A 17,305-nucleotide genomic window follows, 5' to 3' on the forward strand; every position below is an offset into this window, starting at 1 on the left:
ATGTCCCCCAATGACCTGATCAACCTCTCAGGTTCTGCCGGGCCTCCTGCCACAGCCAGGTGGGTCCAGCCGGGGGCAGAAGGGTCGGAGCATGACCAGCAACATCTGACAGAAATGGAATACGGCCCACAGAGCTCAAGGTGCTCTTGAAATGACTGCGTGTTTTTCAGTTGTTGAATGACACTGAATACATGCACACATTTTTACTGTTGAAACACGTCTTATTTCCATAATATACAGAAAAATGAATCTGAAGAGTCACAAATGAACTTTATGTAGTTTATAACCTCCATCACACACTAAGTTAAGCTTACAGACAATTAAAAAAAATTTGGAAATTGATCTGAAGGAACATAATAATTGGAACAGAAATAAACAAGTCCTGAAACCATAACACTAATTCTGGAAATGTAATTTTCCCTGATACAATTTGTGTTAATGATTCATGAGTTGTCCCACAATTTCCTGCTACTCTTTTGTACCAAACGTATAGCAAACTGGAACGTTCCCGCCCACAGCTGTGTGTACATAAGAATTTCCTACCCATGTTTCTGTAGTCAGAGTTACATTTGCTTTGCCCTGGATTTATCAGAGGACATCAGTGCCTAGATTTATCACAGGACATATTCTCAGGCAGCTTTGTGCATCCTCAGTTGGATATGCAGGAGAGAAAAATGGATGCAGTGGCTCCGCAGCAGAAACTTTAGCGAATGTAAACATATGGGATCCATCACCAATGTGATAAAAGGAAACGATCCCAATATTTATATCCAGGAAAATCCCCACTCGATGTAACCGGGGGCTCACCTTGAGAACAGTGGAAGGCACAGTGTGGGCAGAGAAGACATCTCCATTTCTCAAACTCACAGTCCAGAAGCCAAGATCTGGGGCCAGCTGAGTCTTCCCTCGGCGATGCATGGATTCTTTGCAAATGCCCACATCCCACTCTTGGCTGGACCCCACGTCCACCTCCCAGTAATGGCGGCCAGAGGTGAACAGAGGGAATCCCAGGACACAAGTTGTATGGCTGAATCGCTCAGGTCGGGACCTCTTCTTCTGCTTGAAAAACCCACAATGGACAGTTTTCAGGTCCTCAGAAATGATGAGGTACTTGTTGGCTGTGTCAGTATCCAAGGTCACATCCACTGTAGAAAGAAAAATAAGCAAGTACATACATTAGACACTACAATTCATGGCTTCTGAAAAGTCCCAAATATCTCATTCACCTTCACTTCTTTAACTCTACACTTCTTTCCTAAGCAGAAGTTTCCTGGGGAAGATTCCCTGACCCAGATGAGATCCAATTCCAGGTATAGAATAAATGATTAAAATGGAACTACTCTTTCTGATTCATACTGATGTTTTCTTTACATTAATTGGATTATTTGATTAAAGACTTCTCTTCAGTAGATGATATACGTGAAAAAGAGTCCATGGGTGTTGATTTCTCTCAAAATTTTCCACTTGACACAGACTGCCAAAATATAAACATCAAATATACATTTGAATGATGGTGATTTTACGTATAGGAGACTAATTTTGAATTAGTAAGATTTTTTTTCTTCTTTTTGCCTCTACCTTGTTTGTTTAGAGTTATTGAATAGGCAATTGCATTCCAGTCCTTTACATTCTCTGGAGTTACAGAAAAATATAAAAAAAAAAACATGCTAGGAGTCTTCGGATGAGATGAGTTAACTCTGGAAGTCAAGATAGAGGAAGGGATTCCTGTGGACATGGGTAAGGATGTGCTGGGATCTTGTAGCAACTTAGACCCAGAACCCGATGGCGCAGTGCTCAGAGGGCCAGGTAAACTGGAGAAGAAGGACTATGTATTGGCGACATTTCCAACCAACCCTGTGATGAGGATGGGTGCATAGGCCTGCCTGTCCTAATGTGACCACGTGGATGGAGCCACAGAAGCCTGAGAAGTAAACCCTCTGGACCAAAGGCCAATGACTTCACTTGGCTCCCTTATAACATGGCTCTTTGGGACATGCTCAGACTTTCTGACCATTGGAGAAAACTTGTGAAGGCTTGTCAAGTTACTGTGACAGGTTTCACCATCATGAATACAGGTTTGCATGGAGCAAAATGGAAACTCACTCAAGAAGCAAAGCATTTGGTTACTTCTCTGATGACACTGCAGTCTGGAAGCTATCAGAGCACAATCATCACACACTTCACACCCAAGGCATCACCTGTTGATTACAGGACCCATCACAGGAGGTGGGGAATGGTGATGGGATGAGAATGTGACCCTCTCCAATGAGCCTGGGAGGTCTGTCCTCACATTCTGAACTAACCCATTAGACACACAGCTGAGCTGTGATAAATCCCCTTCACTCATGGTTCTGAGCCTGAATCAGGCATCTCAGGTCCAGGTCATGGAGGGAAGTGCATGCTGAAGTGCTCAGGTCTAGACTTGGCAACGGGACTGAAACCTACAGTCATGACCACGCACACCTTTACCATCCTTTTCCCCCAGGGGGCTTGTGCTTTAAATATTCCTTGTCTACACTCACTGTGCACAGAATCACCTGAGGCTTTTAAACAGTACATATCTCTGGGATCACTGCCAGGAGGGTTCAGATTCACTAGGTGCAGGGGCCTGTTACTCAGAGTGTGGTCCGTGAACTTGCAGCATCCGCACCACTGGAGCTCACATCAGAAACCCAGATATATAGTTCAGCCCAGAGCTCCAGAAAGAGGACCTGCATTTAAACTGGATGGCCAGGGAATTTATACATCCTCAAATTTGAAAAACCATATTGTGGTGCAGTACCGCCCAAAGAAACACAATGGGAGCCCTGTGTGTATTTTAAATTTTCTTACATGTTTAAAAATAACAACCACGTATAATTGATTTTAATAATACATTCTATTTCCTCCAATAAATCCAAATCTGATTTCTACTTGTGGCAATCACCACATTTCAAGTGATCAGGAGCTACCAGTGGCCATTGGAAATATTCCAATGTACTTAATCTTGGATAGCACAGGACTAGCGCATGGCCTAAATATTATCTTTTCTTAAAAATTTAGATAGTTTTTGTCTATATTTACAGATGAGAACACTGTTGCTTGTAAAGAATAAAAATTTCAGGTGCCAGAATTCAGTGAGTGCCCTTATTTAGTGGAGAGCTTGTGAAAAGGTGCTTTTTCCAGGGCCCTTTGTGGGTTGGGGGCAGGTTGTACCAATGTCTTACCTTGGAACTTCCGTATCCTTGGGTTCATCTGGAGAACAGCTCTCAGCTGGGGCTCTAACTCCTTAACCTTTGAAACCAGAGCTCCAAGCTTGAGAGCACGCCTCAGGTCACTCTTTTGTGAGACCACAGAGCAGTTGGGGCACAATAAACCCTCCCCATTGGGCTCCTTCTTCAGTGAATCGAGGCATTGGAAGCAGCAGATGTATCCACATTTCAGGTACACGGGGTTTTCAAGATAAGTCAGGCAGACCATACATTTACTTGCTTCTTTAAAGTGTTCCGCCATGGGTCCTCTATGGGGAAAATGTGCATGAGATTGGAATTTCCGTGAGTTGAATGGATACTGTTCCCTGGGGCAATTTTATCCTTACGTTCACAGTGACTTGAAATCATTATTACTATGTAATGAATACATAAGTACAAATATTAATGACTCACAGCCCTGAAGTTCTGATTTTTGAAATGCTGTTTGGAATGAAGGACACGATTCATCCTTGGGGTATAATTTAGGTGGTGAGAGGGTACACGCTATATCTGAGCTGTCAGATCCAGTGTCCACCAGACATTGCGGCTACTGAGCACCTGAGGTGGGGCTTATCCGTATTGGAAGGTGTTGTGAGTGTCAGATGCACATTCAGTTTGGAAGACATGATGAGAAAAAGACAACATAAATGATCTCCTTGAGAACTTCCAAAAGTTGATGAAGGAAAGATAAAAATCAAATGATCATCTCAACTGACGCAGAAAAAGCATTTCACAAAATACAACATCCATTCCTAATAAAAACCCTCATCAAAGTGGGCACATAGGGAACATCTCTCACATGGTAGAAGCCACTCACAACGAGCCCACACCCAACGTAATACTCGATGGTGAAAAGCTGAAAGCCTTTCCTCTAAATTCAGGAAAAAGACAAGGATGCCCACTCTTACCACTCTATTTATCACAGTATTGGTAGTCCTAGCCACAGCAATTAGACAAGAAAAAGAAATAAAAGGTATTCAAATTCACAGGAGAGTGGTGACAGTGATGATTTGCAGGTGACATGAACTCTACATAAAGAATCATAAAGTCTCCACCCCAAAACTCATACAAATTCAGGAAGGTTGTGGGGATACAAGATTAATATACAGGAATCTGTTGTGCGTTTATACACTAATAATGAACTATCAGAAAGAGAAAGTAAAAAACAATCCCATTTAAAATCCATGAAAAAATACCGGGGGGGGGAATGATATAAATAACTTATATACAAAACAGAAATATATCCACAGACATAGAAAACTTATGTTTACCAAAGGGGAAAGGAAAGGGAGGGTTAAATTCAGAGGTTGGGGTTAACATAGATACACTAATATATATAAAATAGGTAAGCAACAAGGACCTACTGTATAGCACAGGTAACTATACTAAATATTTTGTAATAACCTATAAAGGAAAAGAATCCGAAAAGATAGATATATATATATATGTATAATTGAATCACTTTGCTGTATACCTGCAACTAACATGATATTGTAAATCAACTATACTTCAATAAAAAAGAAAGAAAAAAAGGAGTTTTTAACAGCAAAAAGAAAAAGAAAAACAATCTGGGAATAATCTCAACCAAGGAGGTGATAGACCTATACTCTGAAAACTATAAAACACTGATGAAGGAAATTGAAGATGATTCAAAGGAATGGAAAGATATCCCAAGCTCTTAGATTGGAAGAATTAATATTATTAAAATGGCCACATTACCAAATGTAATCTACAGATTTAACGAAATCTTTATAAAATACCCTTGATACTTTTCACAGAACTAGAATATATAATTCTAAATTTTTATGGGCCCATAAGTGAAATTTATGCAAATTGATTTCAAATTTCAAAAGCAATCTTGAGAAAAAAGATAAAACTGGCGGTATTATAACCCTCCCAGGCTTCAGACTATGCTACAAAGTAATCAAAACACCATGGTACTGGCACAAAAACAGATACGGAGATCAATGGAGCAAAATAAGAGAGCCCAGAAAAAACCCACGCACCTATGGCCAGTTAATCTACTACAAAGGAGGCAGGAATATACAATAGAGAAAAGACAGCCTCTTCAACAAGCTGTGCTGGGAAAACTAGACAGCTGCATGTAAAACAATGAGATTAGAACATTCCCTCACACCATACACAAAAATAAACTCAAAATACTCTAAAGATCTGAATATAAGACCTGAAACCATAAAACTCCTGGAATTGAACATAGGCAGAACACTCTTTGACATAAATTGTAGCAATATTTTCTTGGATCAGTTTCCCAAGGCAAAAGAAATAAAAGGACAGATAAAGAAATGGGACCTAATTACACTTAAAAGCTTTTGTACAGCAAAGGACACCATCAACAACATGAAAAGACAATCTATGGGATGGGAGAAAATATTGGTAAATGATGCAACTGATAAGGGGTTAATATCCAAAATATACAAACAGGTTATATAACTCAATATCAAAAAACAAAAAACCCAATAAAAAATGGGCAGATGATCTGAATAGGTTACTTTTCCAAAGAAGACATACAGATAGCCATCCAGGACATGAAAAGAGGCTCAACATCACTAATCAGGGAAAGGCAAATCAAAACCACAATGAGGCACCACCTCACACCAGTCAGAATGGCCATCATCAAAGAGTCTATAAGTAACAAATGCTGGAGAGGGTGTGGAGAAAAGGGAACCCTCCTACACTGTGCGTGGGAATGTAAATTGGTGCAGCCACTATGGAGAACAGTAAGGAGTTTCCTTAAAAAACTAAAAACAGAACTACTATATGACCCAGCAATCCCATGCCTCGGTATATACTCAGAAAAAGGGAAAAGTCTGATTTGAAAAGACACACGCACCCCAATGTTCATAGCAGCATTATTTAAATAGCCAAGACACAGAAGCAACCTAAGTGCCCACTGACAGATGTTTAGGTTAAGAAGATGTGAATACATATGTATTTCATTCTGCCTACTTAATTATACATATATTATATATAAATATATTGGAATACCACTCAGCCATAAATGAGAATGAAATACTGCCATCTGTACAATGTCACTGGACCTAGAGGATGTTGTGCATAGTGAAATCAGTCAGGCAGAAAAAGACGAATACTGTCTGATACCACTTACATGTGGAATATAAAAAATAATACAAATGAACACATATGCAAAACAGAAACAGACGAGATACAGAAAACAAATGTTTGGTAACTAAAGGGGAGAGGGGAGAGGGAGGGCAGTGCTACGGGATTAACTGACAGAAATTACTCTATGTAAAATTTATAAAACAACATGCATATATGGTATAGCTCAGGGATATACACCCACTATCTTGAAAGAACATCTGATGAAGAATAACCTGCAAAAATACTGAATCACTATGCTTTACCTCCAAGTAACATAATATTGAAAACCAACTATTCTTCAATAAAAAGTGTAACTGTAATGAGGATGCTGTGTCAATGCAAGGAAATAAAGATAAATTTATCTTTTAAGATAAAAAGTGGATGTTGCAATGATTACATTTTGCCTTTTAGAACTGATTAGATTTGTTTGATTCTCCTGTGTATGTGGATACTAGAAAATGAATTTATAATCACATATGTGGGTCACCTTGTATTTCTACTGGACAGCGCTCATCTAGACCCACACACCCTCCAGCTCCCCACCTGTCCAACCTGCAGGTGGCAAAAACTCACAGCAGAGCTTGAGAGGTGGAATAAGTCTATGGCTGAAACTTCATTCATTTCTCACAGAGTCTGCTGAGCTCTGATTAGATTCAGGATAAGGTTATATTTTTTCTCCAGCCCGAGAATTGAACATCTAAGTTCTGCCTACTCTCCCATCAGAGGTCCTTGTGTCTCCAGGTGCACACACTGTGCCTGGCATGGAGCTGGCCTCAGATAACACTTGCTGAATTAATAAATCACTCCATTCCTGATACCTTGCTTTCTCATATTTGCCTTTTGTGGAAGATTGAGAAATAAAAACAAAATTCCATAAGACAGACTCACCTCTGCTCAACCAGGTCCAGCTGCTCCCCCAGACAGCTCAGTTCTGGAGTGAGATCCACCTTGGGGGGTTTTTATTAGAGGGGGCCCCTCCCATCTCACTCCCATCCTGCTTCTCTTCGTTAATCCAATCAGGTTGTGATTTAATTCTGGCATTAGCGAGGTTTTATTCCCCCCCTTCCCCAGTCATAAAGAGATTAACACACCCAACAGAGATCACTGCATCTTGAAAGTGTTATTTTTAAACTAATATGAACCAAATATTGCCATATTATCATTCTAGTTTAGATCCTGAGTATTGTGTCTGTTGATGATAAGTATTGGAAATAGAGTTGAAATTATGAAATTAACAGAACATTGCCATCCTAAAATGAAAGGACTAGTTTTTATCTATTTTCATTTTTTAAAATTTTTATTGGAGATTAGTTGCTTTACAATGTTGTGTTAGTTTCTGCTGTATAGCAAAGTGAATCAGCTATACGTATACATATATCCCATCCTTGATCTCTGAAGTAAAATCTCCCATTTTGATTAAGAGAATTAATTAAACCTACCTAGGACTCGTCCCTAAAATCGCACTCCCTAGACCACAGTCATTTCTTCAAAAGAGTGTTTTCTCCATTAGTGTGAAGCTGCTTGCTTAGAAGTTTGGTAAACAAACCTTAAAACTGTTCCCTGACAATTAGAATAGGACCTTCATGGCTGGTTATACTAGTTACAAAATAAAAAAGAATAGTTGCAAGTTACTATAAAATATTACTATTTCTGTTAATTTACAACATATATGAACTGAGATAAATTTCTTTTAAAAAATGCTTAAGGGAATTCCCTGGCGGTCCAGTGGTTAGGACTCTGCACGTCCACTGCAGGGGGCACCGGTTCCATCCCTGGTTGGGGAACTAAGATCCCACATGCTGAGTGGTTTGGCAAAAAAAAAAAAAAAAAGTTAAAAAATTGTTCCCTGAGATTTTGTGTGACTCATTAGTGATGATGGTTTACTGCAGTAGAATGTAAAATTGGGAGATTATGGGAAGGATTGTCAGGGTGGAAGGGTTTAGATTAGATTTAGGTCATTAGATTACACAGGCTTTCATTTCATTTCCACACTAGTCGTTTGCTGGCATTTTCTGGATACTCTCATCATTTCATGTCCAAAGCAGAGGCACCTTCCCTATCCAGTGTTTCCCATCCAGTGCTGTCCCATGCCCTCTGGGTTCTCAATTGCCACCCCATCACTGTTTTCCCTTCTCCGTGCCTGAGCCTGAAGGTCCATTGGTGCAGACAGGAAGATGAACCTCTGTGTCTGTTCTTGATTTGCTCACAAGGTACCCAACACAATCTCCATTTTTTCTTAGATTCATAAGTATAAAATAAAAATCCTTGTAATTCTAATTGGTGGCAATGTGGTTGATTTGAGAAATGCTCATTGGGCAGTACAGAGGGGAAAGTAAGTTCAATGTTTCAAAAATAATTCTGTCACATATTTTATTTTGCTTCCTTTGTTCTGTCAAAATGCTTACTAATTAATTAGCTAACTATGGTGAAGCAGGATCTGTGTTCACGTGGGTCATTTATTTAGTCCTTGGGAAGATTTGTGTGTGAAAGTTTTAATGGCTGCAGAAAGGGCAGTAATAAACCAGCTGAAGTGAAGAAGGGCTACTCGGCCATGTGGTCTGTCCATTTCTGAAAGGACTTCCTTCTCCTCCACCATGTATATGACCTCGTCATTTCTGATGACCTGAGGAGCTTGTGATATGAACATATCAGGTGGATTCAGAAAAAGCATGGGGAGAGGTTCAGCTCTGCATTGTGCGTCCTTGGCTTCCCCCAATTTACCTTGGGCTCCATCACAGGGAGTTGGACATGGGACCAGCCATGATTGGCTGTTGGCAGAAACTTGGACCTAGGAGTTGAATGGGGGTGGTCCTCAGAGGAAGGGTGAAACTTGAATATGAAAAGTTTTCTGGATGCCACCATCTCCAGCTAATCCTGACTATCAGGTCAGGGGACAGTCTGCTTGTCCTAAAGTGACCTTGAGGGTAGAGACAATAGGAACCTCAGATGGGAATCCTCTGGTACAACAACCAATTCATTCACCAAACCTCCCTCATGACTCAGCTCAGTGGAAGATGCTGGGTCATGTCTGACAATCTAAAAGGGATTGTCAGTTACAAAAACATCTAGATCACATTTCACAATCCCAAATCCAAGTTTGTGTGGAGGATATTCAAATACCACAAGAGATATTGTGCCAAACACAGGCATTGTATTGATCCCAACGGGGCCACCACTGACTCTATTACCTATTATGGGAGGCACAGAGAACAGAGAGAGAGTGATGGGGACTTAGTGCAGCCAGGGAGCCTGGCCTGGGAATCTGGTAGGTCTGGCATCTGGATAGTAGTACTGAACACATACAGCCGAGCTCACACAACCCACATTAAACTTATACCTTTCTCCAAGCCACATCACAGACTTAATGGAAAGCTAACATGTGATGCTGAATTGGGAATTTCCCCCTGTAGTACTGGATCAGTCAGTAAGGGAAGCATGCTGTGCTGCTCAGGGCCAGAAAGTGAAACTGGATGTAAACCTAAGCAATGGTGACCACATGCACTTTGATGGCCCTTTGTCTGGAAGCCTAAGCACTGGGGTGGCTGCCCACACTCACTGTGGATTAGAACCACCTGGAGGTGATTGTGGATTAAAGTTACGTGACCCAGGATCCATGCTTATCATAGATCGATGATGGTCATGGGCCAGACAGTAAAATGATTCATTGTGGGGTCAGCTGGAAAATTTGAACGGGCCCTGTGGATTGCATAAGAGTATTGTGTCATGTTGGTTTCTTGAATTGAATAGTAGTGTAGTTGTCATATTAGGAGACTGTCTTTGTTGTTGGGAAAATCACAGTAGAGAATTTAAAGATAGTGTGAAAAATGTTAGGTTCTTGCTCTCAGGTGGTTCAGAAAAACACTCAGGATAATGGAATTACATGGAGAGGAAAAGGTAATGGAGTAAATGAGATAAGGTTTTAATAGGAATCTGTGTAAAATGCACATGGGACTTATACTCTTTTTGCCTTATTTCTACACATCTGAAACTATTTCAATCCCATTATTTAAAAGTCAATAATGATTCCTTGTCATTACATTTTTTATTGGTAAGAAGGTTATAAATTGTTAGATATATTTTCACTATCATCTTTTTCATAAATAAATTTGAATCATCCGCTTATGATATCCATCCAATTTTCATTGATGTATTATGTGCTTTTAACAGCTTGTTACCATTTTATAAAATAAGGAATGTTGTCACCAATGCTGGAGGTAAACAAATTTGTAAAAAGATAATGAATGCTGGGACTTCCCTGGTGGCGCAGTGGTTACGAATCTGCCTGCCAATGCAGGGGACATAGGTCCGATCCCTGGTCTGGGAAGATCCCACATGCCACAGAGCAACTAAGCCCGTGCACCACAACTACTGAGCCTGTACTCTAGAGCCCTTGAACCACAACTACTGAGCCCACATGCCACAACTACTGAAGCCCATGCTCTGCAACAAGAGAAGCCACCACAATGAGAAGCCCGTGTACTGCAATGAAGAGTAGCCCCCACTCCCTGCAACTGGAGAAAGCCTGTGTGCAGCAGCAAAGACTCAATGCAGCCAATAAATAAATAAATTTATATATATATAAAAAAGAAAGTGAGCACCATAAATGGCAACATGTGAACACATATGTGGGCTATACTTTAATTCTTGATTTCTGTAAGAGAAAACTGACTCATGAAAGCAATGAGCTAGAATGATTTGAGGGTTATAACAGAGTTAAAATATATAAAAATAGTGGCATAGAGCATGTGAGAGGGTATATAGAACTAAACAGTTTTAAGGTTTTTGCATACTGTGTTAAATGGTGAAATGTAGCTTTAATGAGAATGTAATCTATTAGGAATACAACAGTCACTAATGAAAACAGTTATTATAACACTTGTAAGTATTTATCAATCCAACATGAGAGCATCTAAAGTGATAAAGCAAATATTAATAGACCTTACAGGAGAAATAAACAGCAATACAATCATAGCAGGGGACGTACAATACCCCCACTTCCATCAATGGAAGTACTTCTAAACTGCACTTTAGATCAATTGGACCTAGTGGACATATCCTGATCATTCCACCCAACAGCAGCATAATACACATTCTCAAGGCCAGACAGAACATTCATTGGGAGAGAGGGTATGTTAGGTTCCAAACAAGTCTTAAGAAATTTAAGAAGATTAAAATCATATAGAGCATCTTTTCTGACCATAATGCTAGGAAGCTAGGAATCAATAACAGCAGGAAAACTGGAAAATTCACAAATACATGGAGATTAAACAACACATCCTTAAACAACAGCTGTGTCAAAGAAGAAATCAGAAGGAAAATAAAAAATATCTTGAGGCAGGCATGAATGGAAACACAACACACCAAAATTTATGGGATTCAGCAAAAGCTCTTCTAATAGGAAGATTTACTGCAATGAAACCTATATTGGGAAAAAGAAATCTCAATAAACAACCTAACTTATATCTCAAAGAACTAAAAATGAAAACAAAAACAAACCCCCAAACCAAACCAAGCCCAATAGCAGAAGGAAGCGAAAAACAAAGATCAGAGTGGAAATCAATGAAAAGAGACCAGAAAAATAATAGAAAATATGAACGAAACCAAGAGGTGGTTTTCTGGAAAGATAAACCCTCATTTTGTCACTTTCCATGGGCAGGAATGTGAGGAAGGATAACATTCGCCGTCAGGCACTTAAGGCATTTCTAACTTCACTGCCGTCCTCTCTCCCTTTTCCTGCTAGAGCCAGCTGAGTTCCTTTCCCTAAAAAACAAGAAACACGTTTAGAGTCATCCCAGCAACCCCTACTCTACCCTCTTCCTGGAATCCCCTCTTCCCATCCTTCAACTGTCTTCCTCCTTCAGGCTCCAGCCCACCTGATTTCACCTGCTCACAATCGCCGGACAAGCATCCTCCGTCCCCACGATAGACTCTCTCTCATCATCTCAAAATAAAATTCATACTTGTTTTGGTTCTTTTATTCCTCTTTTCTCTCTCTTCCTAATAAATTCAGAGCTATACAGGCAAGAAATATTCTCCTTATTGACTAATAGACATTCAGCCCATAGTGCGTGGCCATAGGGAGCCTCCTGTGAGCATCACCTGCTGACATTCTGCATCGTCTCCAGTAACAGCGGGAGGAAATACTGAAGCTTTATTCTCACCTCTTCTGCGAATTGTAATTATCTACAAAGTCTGCGGCACTCCAAGGTGCTATGTTTTACTGTAGCCTCCGTGAGTCCCATAGAACCTTCTTTACTAGCAAAAGCTCTCACTAGAATTGCACGCTCAGCAAATCCTTACATGATCGTCCTAAAACCCCCTTCCTTTCCCATCACCCCTCCCAGTGACTCATAAGTGCATGCAGGTCCCATCCCATCTTTGATAGATTCAACACAGAGCAATTCATTCCCTGCATTTGATAAACCCGTTCTTTGTTAAAACCTCTAATCAGAAATTTTAATTATTTAGATCTCTCCTTCCAGTTATAATCACCTGTACAATTCCATGGTTCTCCAGTGGGTTAAAATTGACTTTAGTACCAGTGATCCCAGAGAACCTTGTTTGTTGGCAAAAGATCCAACTTGCATCTTATGCTCAGTATATCCTCATAGGACCCCCCTGAAACCCCCTCATTTCCCCTATATCACACCGCCCAGTGACTCCTAAGTGCACACAGGTCCCCTCATCCCCTTGCACCTCTCCTCCCACAAACACAGCCCACGGCCTCCTTCCTGTGGGGCTGGGAGAGAGATGGGGTGAGAGATGGGGTCACACCTCCTGGGTGTACATTTCCTGGGACACACAGAGACCAGCCCCACAGGTGAGTACCTCCCTGACACCCAAAACCATGACCCAGAACAGCAGAAGGACACACCCATCCCCACACAATCCAGGACCCCCAGCCCCACCCAGTCACACATGGGCACCAGCAGAGCCAGTCAGTCACCACCCACAGAAGGTGCCCCTGTGCTGTGACAGGGATGCACACCCCTGTGCCTGCCGCCCTCCTGAGCCTCTCTTCACCCACAGGTGTGGGGACCAGCATGGGCAGGTCAGCTTCCCTGTATCTGGACAAGCTGGTGCAAACCATTCTTGAAAGACAAAGGGAGTGACCCTGAAGCCCTATTTTCCAACAACATTTCTGATGTCACAATTCTGCCTTCATAGAAGGAAATGCTTACAATACAGTGGAAACAGCGGGAGTTAAATCTATGTTGTGTTGGCAACAGAGAGCGTAACTCATCACAGGTGAGCATGGAATCGGGGCTGGTTTGCAGCAACGTGCTGAGGGAGAGCCGAGAAGGAGCCGCTCTGAGGCACCATCCTGAGCCGTGGGCAGCGGGACTGAAGGAGCTGGGAATAAGGCCCTGGAGAGACACACACTGAGAGCGGGGGCAGGGGGGTCCTGCACCTGCGAGCCTAGATCCACGAGGCCTGATAAAATGAGCAGAGTCCTGGTTGACAGCAGGGAGGAGCTCAGTGACTCTGGGCACCCAAGGCGTGGCCCAGATTCCCAAGAGACCCCGTCCCTCTTCTCTCACTTTTAGGGACTCCACAGCACAGGGATCTGCACTAAACCACACCATCCGGGTCCCACCCTGAGACACCACCCCCCCAGCACACGCCCACCCTCCATCCAGCCAGGGCGTGGACATGGATGCTCAGAGTACGGCAGGTTTGCATCTTTCTTGCCCGATGTGAGTGGAGTCTTAAGTTCCTGTCCTGCTGGAGGCCTCTTCTCTCCCAGGTTTTGCCCTGACACTGAACAGAAGAAAGCACTCACCTGGCTGATCTTTGCTTCGGAGCTCTGTGCAGGCACGTGTCCCTCAGGATGAGCCTTCAGCACCTGAGGTCATGGTTACAGGGACGGTATTTCTAGTCCCAATCTCCCCACAGAGATGCCATTATCACATCACCTGTTGTATGGATGATGTAGTCCCCATGGGAGTCTGGGGCACCTCCAATGAGGAGCCAATTTTATCCCCACTGCAAATCATCATCTTCCTCCTTGGGTGATTAGGCACAACTTTTGGCAATTAATGAAAAGATCGTAATGGCAGCCAAATAGCTGGCAGGAAAACTCTTCTGTGTTCCCGGTGCAGAACCATAGCTCAGAATCAACGTTGTCATCAGGCGTTAAAGGGACACTCGAAGGTGCGTCAATAACTTCTTTTACTATATTTCCAACTGGGCTTGTTCCTCAGTGCATTTTCACATCTCCAAAATAATGAACAGCATCACTGGATCCTAAATCTAGTATTCCTATGACTTTATTAAAAAATTTTTTTTCTGGCTGAAAAAAATTCTTTTTTTGTTACTTTTATGTACAAAAAGTCAACCTTAGCCCAGTTTGGTGGCCAGTTCTTTGGCCTTTGCTTCTCCAGCTCGACAATGTGAGCCACTAATTTTGGACCCAGGACATTGCCTCCCCAGTGATGGTGGCTCTCGACACATCTGTAGTTGTAATTTTTCCTGACGGCTTCCACCAGCTTAGCCAGAGTGCCTTGTCTTCCCAGCTGACTTGTACGAAGGCAACAGTGTTGCACAGCTACCTGTGGACCACAAGCCTCAGCCTGGCTGTCCTCTTGATGCAGTAGGGAATGATCAAATTCCTAGAGGAAAATAATAGAATGAAAAATTCTTGATGTTGGATTGGCAATGATTTCTTGGATATGACATGAAAAGCACAGGCAATAAAAGCAAAAATAGACAAATGAGACTACATCCAACCAAAAACTGCTGCACGTCCAAGGACACCATCAACAGGGTGAAATAAAACCTACAGACGGGGAGAAAATACTTGCAAATCACATATCTGATAAGGTGTTAATATCTAACATTTATGAAGAAATCCTATAACTTAACAAAAAACAACCTGATTGAGGAACGAGCAAACAGACATTTCTCTAGAGATGACATAGAAATGGGCAACCAGAATGTGAAAGGGTGCTTGACATCACTCATCTTTAGAGAAATGCAAATAGAGACCCACATGGGGTATCACCTCACACAAATAAGGTATCGCCTCGCACAAACTAACATGGCTACTATTAAAACAAAAACAAAACAGAAAATAACCACTGTTTTTGAGGATGGGGAGAAATTCAAACCCTCGTGCACCGTTGCTAAGGTTCTAAAAGGCAGCAACCACTATGGGAAACACAGCAGATCCTACAAAAATTGAAACTAGAACCTCCACACAACCAAGCCATCCAAATTCTAGGTACATACCCAAATAATAGAGAGCAAACTGGAAGAACATTTGCAAACCCATGTTCACAGCAGCACTTTTCACAATAGTGAGGAAATGAAATAACCCAAAGCTGACCTTCAGATGAACAAGGGAACAAAATACTGTATGGTGTTTACCCACAGGGGAATATGACTCAGCCCTTTAAAGGAAGGAACAACATGGATGAAACTCGAGGGCAATATGCTGGTGGAATAAACCCATCACACAAAAAAATTGCTTTAGAATTCCATACACATGTGTGATGTAAAGTGGTCACATACACAGAATGTCAAAGTAAAATGGTGGATACCAGTGGCTGGAGAGGGAAAATAAGGATTTTTTTAAAGTATATAAAGATCAATTTGGTAAGATGAAAACGTTCTGGAGATCTATAGACTAACAACAAGAACATTCTTGACATTACTGACCACTATACTAAAAAATGGTTATATAGTAAATTTATTTTATGATTTCAACAACATTTTTTTTTCTTCTTTTGGCTGCAGGATCTTAATTCCCCCACCAGGGCTCAAACCCAAGTGCCCTGCACTGGAAACTCCCAGTCCTTTTTTTTTTTTTCTTGGAAGAAAATAGTATTTTATTTTGGTTTTATTTCCTGAGCCAGAAAACTGACACAGTTGTGAAATGAGAGAAAGCTGCTTGATATGGCAAGAACTATCAAAAATGCAGTTCTGTTTGCTTCTACAGCCCCTAGAAAACAGGTTGGAAGCAAAATTCAAACAAACCAAGGGACTGGTAGAAAAGGAACTGAGTATACAAGTTCAAAACAGAGGAAACTCTGAGTCTTAACCACTGGACCGCCAAGGAATTCCAGCAACACATTTTTTAAATGTAGATTTTCAATATAACACAAATTAGTCAGAATAATACAAAACATTCTTCAAGATGAACAAATTATTTTTCTTTTTGGGGGGATATAGTTGCTTGAACTAATTATTTTCTGACAAATATTCCAGAAAGAAAAAGCACATTAATGCTGCTTTCTTTTCTAGATAAGATTAATATTCTGTAGATACTACAATTATTAGTAGGAAAACTGTATCCTACGTGCATTGTTTCTAATTACTGATGAGAACTTTGAATTTTTTCCTGAAATTTAAATATAAAAATTACATTTTTTTGTAGGAAAAAAACTCAAACAACCTAACAACACTTCACGAAACTTAAGAACAAACTAAGCTGAAAGTTAGCAGAAGGAAGGAAAAAACGAGTAGAACAAAAGTAAATAAAAGAGATACCAGATAAAAATTAGATAAAAGTAAATGATACCAAGAGGTGTTTTGGTTTGTCTTTTCTTCTTTCTTTTTTTTTTCAGCTGCACCGTACAGCCTGCACGATCTTAGTTCCCCTCGGCAATAAGAGCGCTGACTCCTAAGCACTGGACCACCAGGACTTTCCACCAAAAGTTGATTTTTTTTACAATGATAAACAGTCCTTTTGTTACTTACCACTGGCAGGAACGTGAGGGAGGGGAAGATTCGTGGTCAGGCACCTAAGGCTTTTCCAACTCCACTGCCGTCCTCTCTCCCTTTCCCTACCAGAGCCAGCTGAATTCCTTTCCCTAAAAACCAAGAAACACGTTTTGGTTTCATCACAGCAACTCCTGGAACGCCCCCTTCCCAGCACATCTGTTGTTTTGCTCCTTCTCTGACGCCAGCCCGCTTGGCTTCACCTGCCCTTCATCACCTACTGGTTACCC

The 17,305-nt window shown here is 41.2% G+C and overlaps 1 protein-coding gene across 1 annotated transcript; it reads right to left on the reverse strand.

Annotated features, from left to right (window-relative positions):
* Window positions 1-588: 588 nt before the first annotated feature.
* On the reverse strand, window positions 589-3,492 carry LOC130837898 (ret finger protein-like 4A). The gene is made up of 2 exons (XM_057710583.1): window positions 3,207-3,492; window positions 589-1,145 (listed from the first exon to the last, which is right to left on the reverse strand). The coding sequence occupies exons 1-2, from the start codon at window positions 3,490-3,492 to the stop codon at window positions 589-591; spliced, it is 843 nt and encodes a 280-aa protein (XP_057566566.1).
* Between the last annotated feature and the right edge of the window lie 13,813 nt (window positions 3,493-17,305).

Source organism: Hippopotamus amphibius, chromosome 16, assembly GCF_030028045.1.
Source record: "Hippopotamus amphibius kiboko isolate mHipAmp2 chromosome 16, mHipAmp2.hap2, whole genome shotgun sequence".
NCBI lineage: Eukaryota > Metazoa > Chordata > Mammalia > Artiodactyla > Hippopotamidae > Hippopotamus > Hippopotamus amphibius.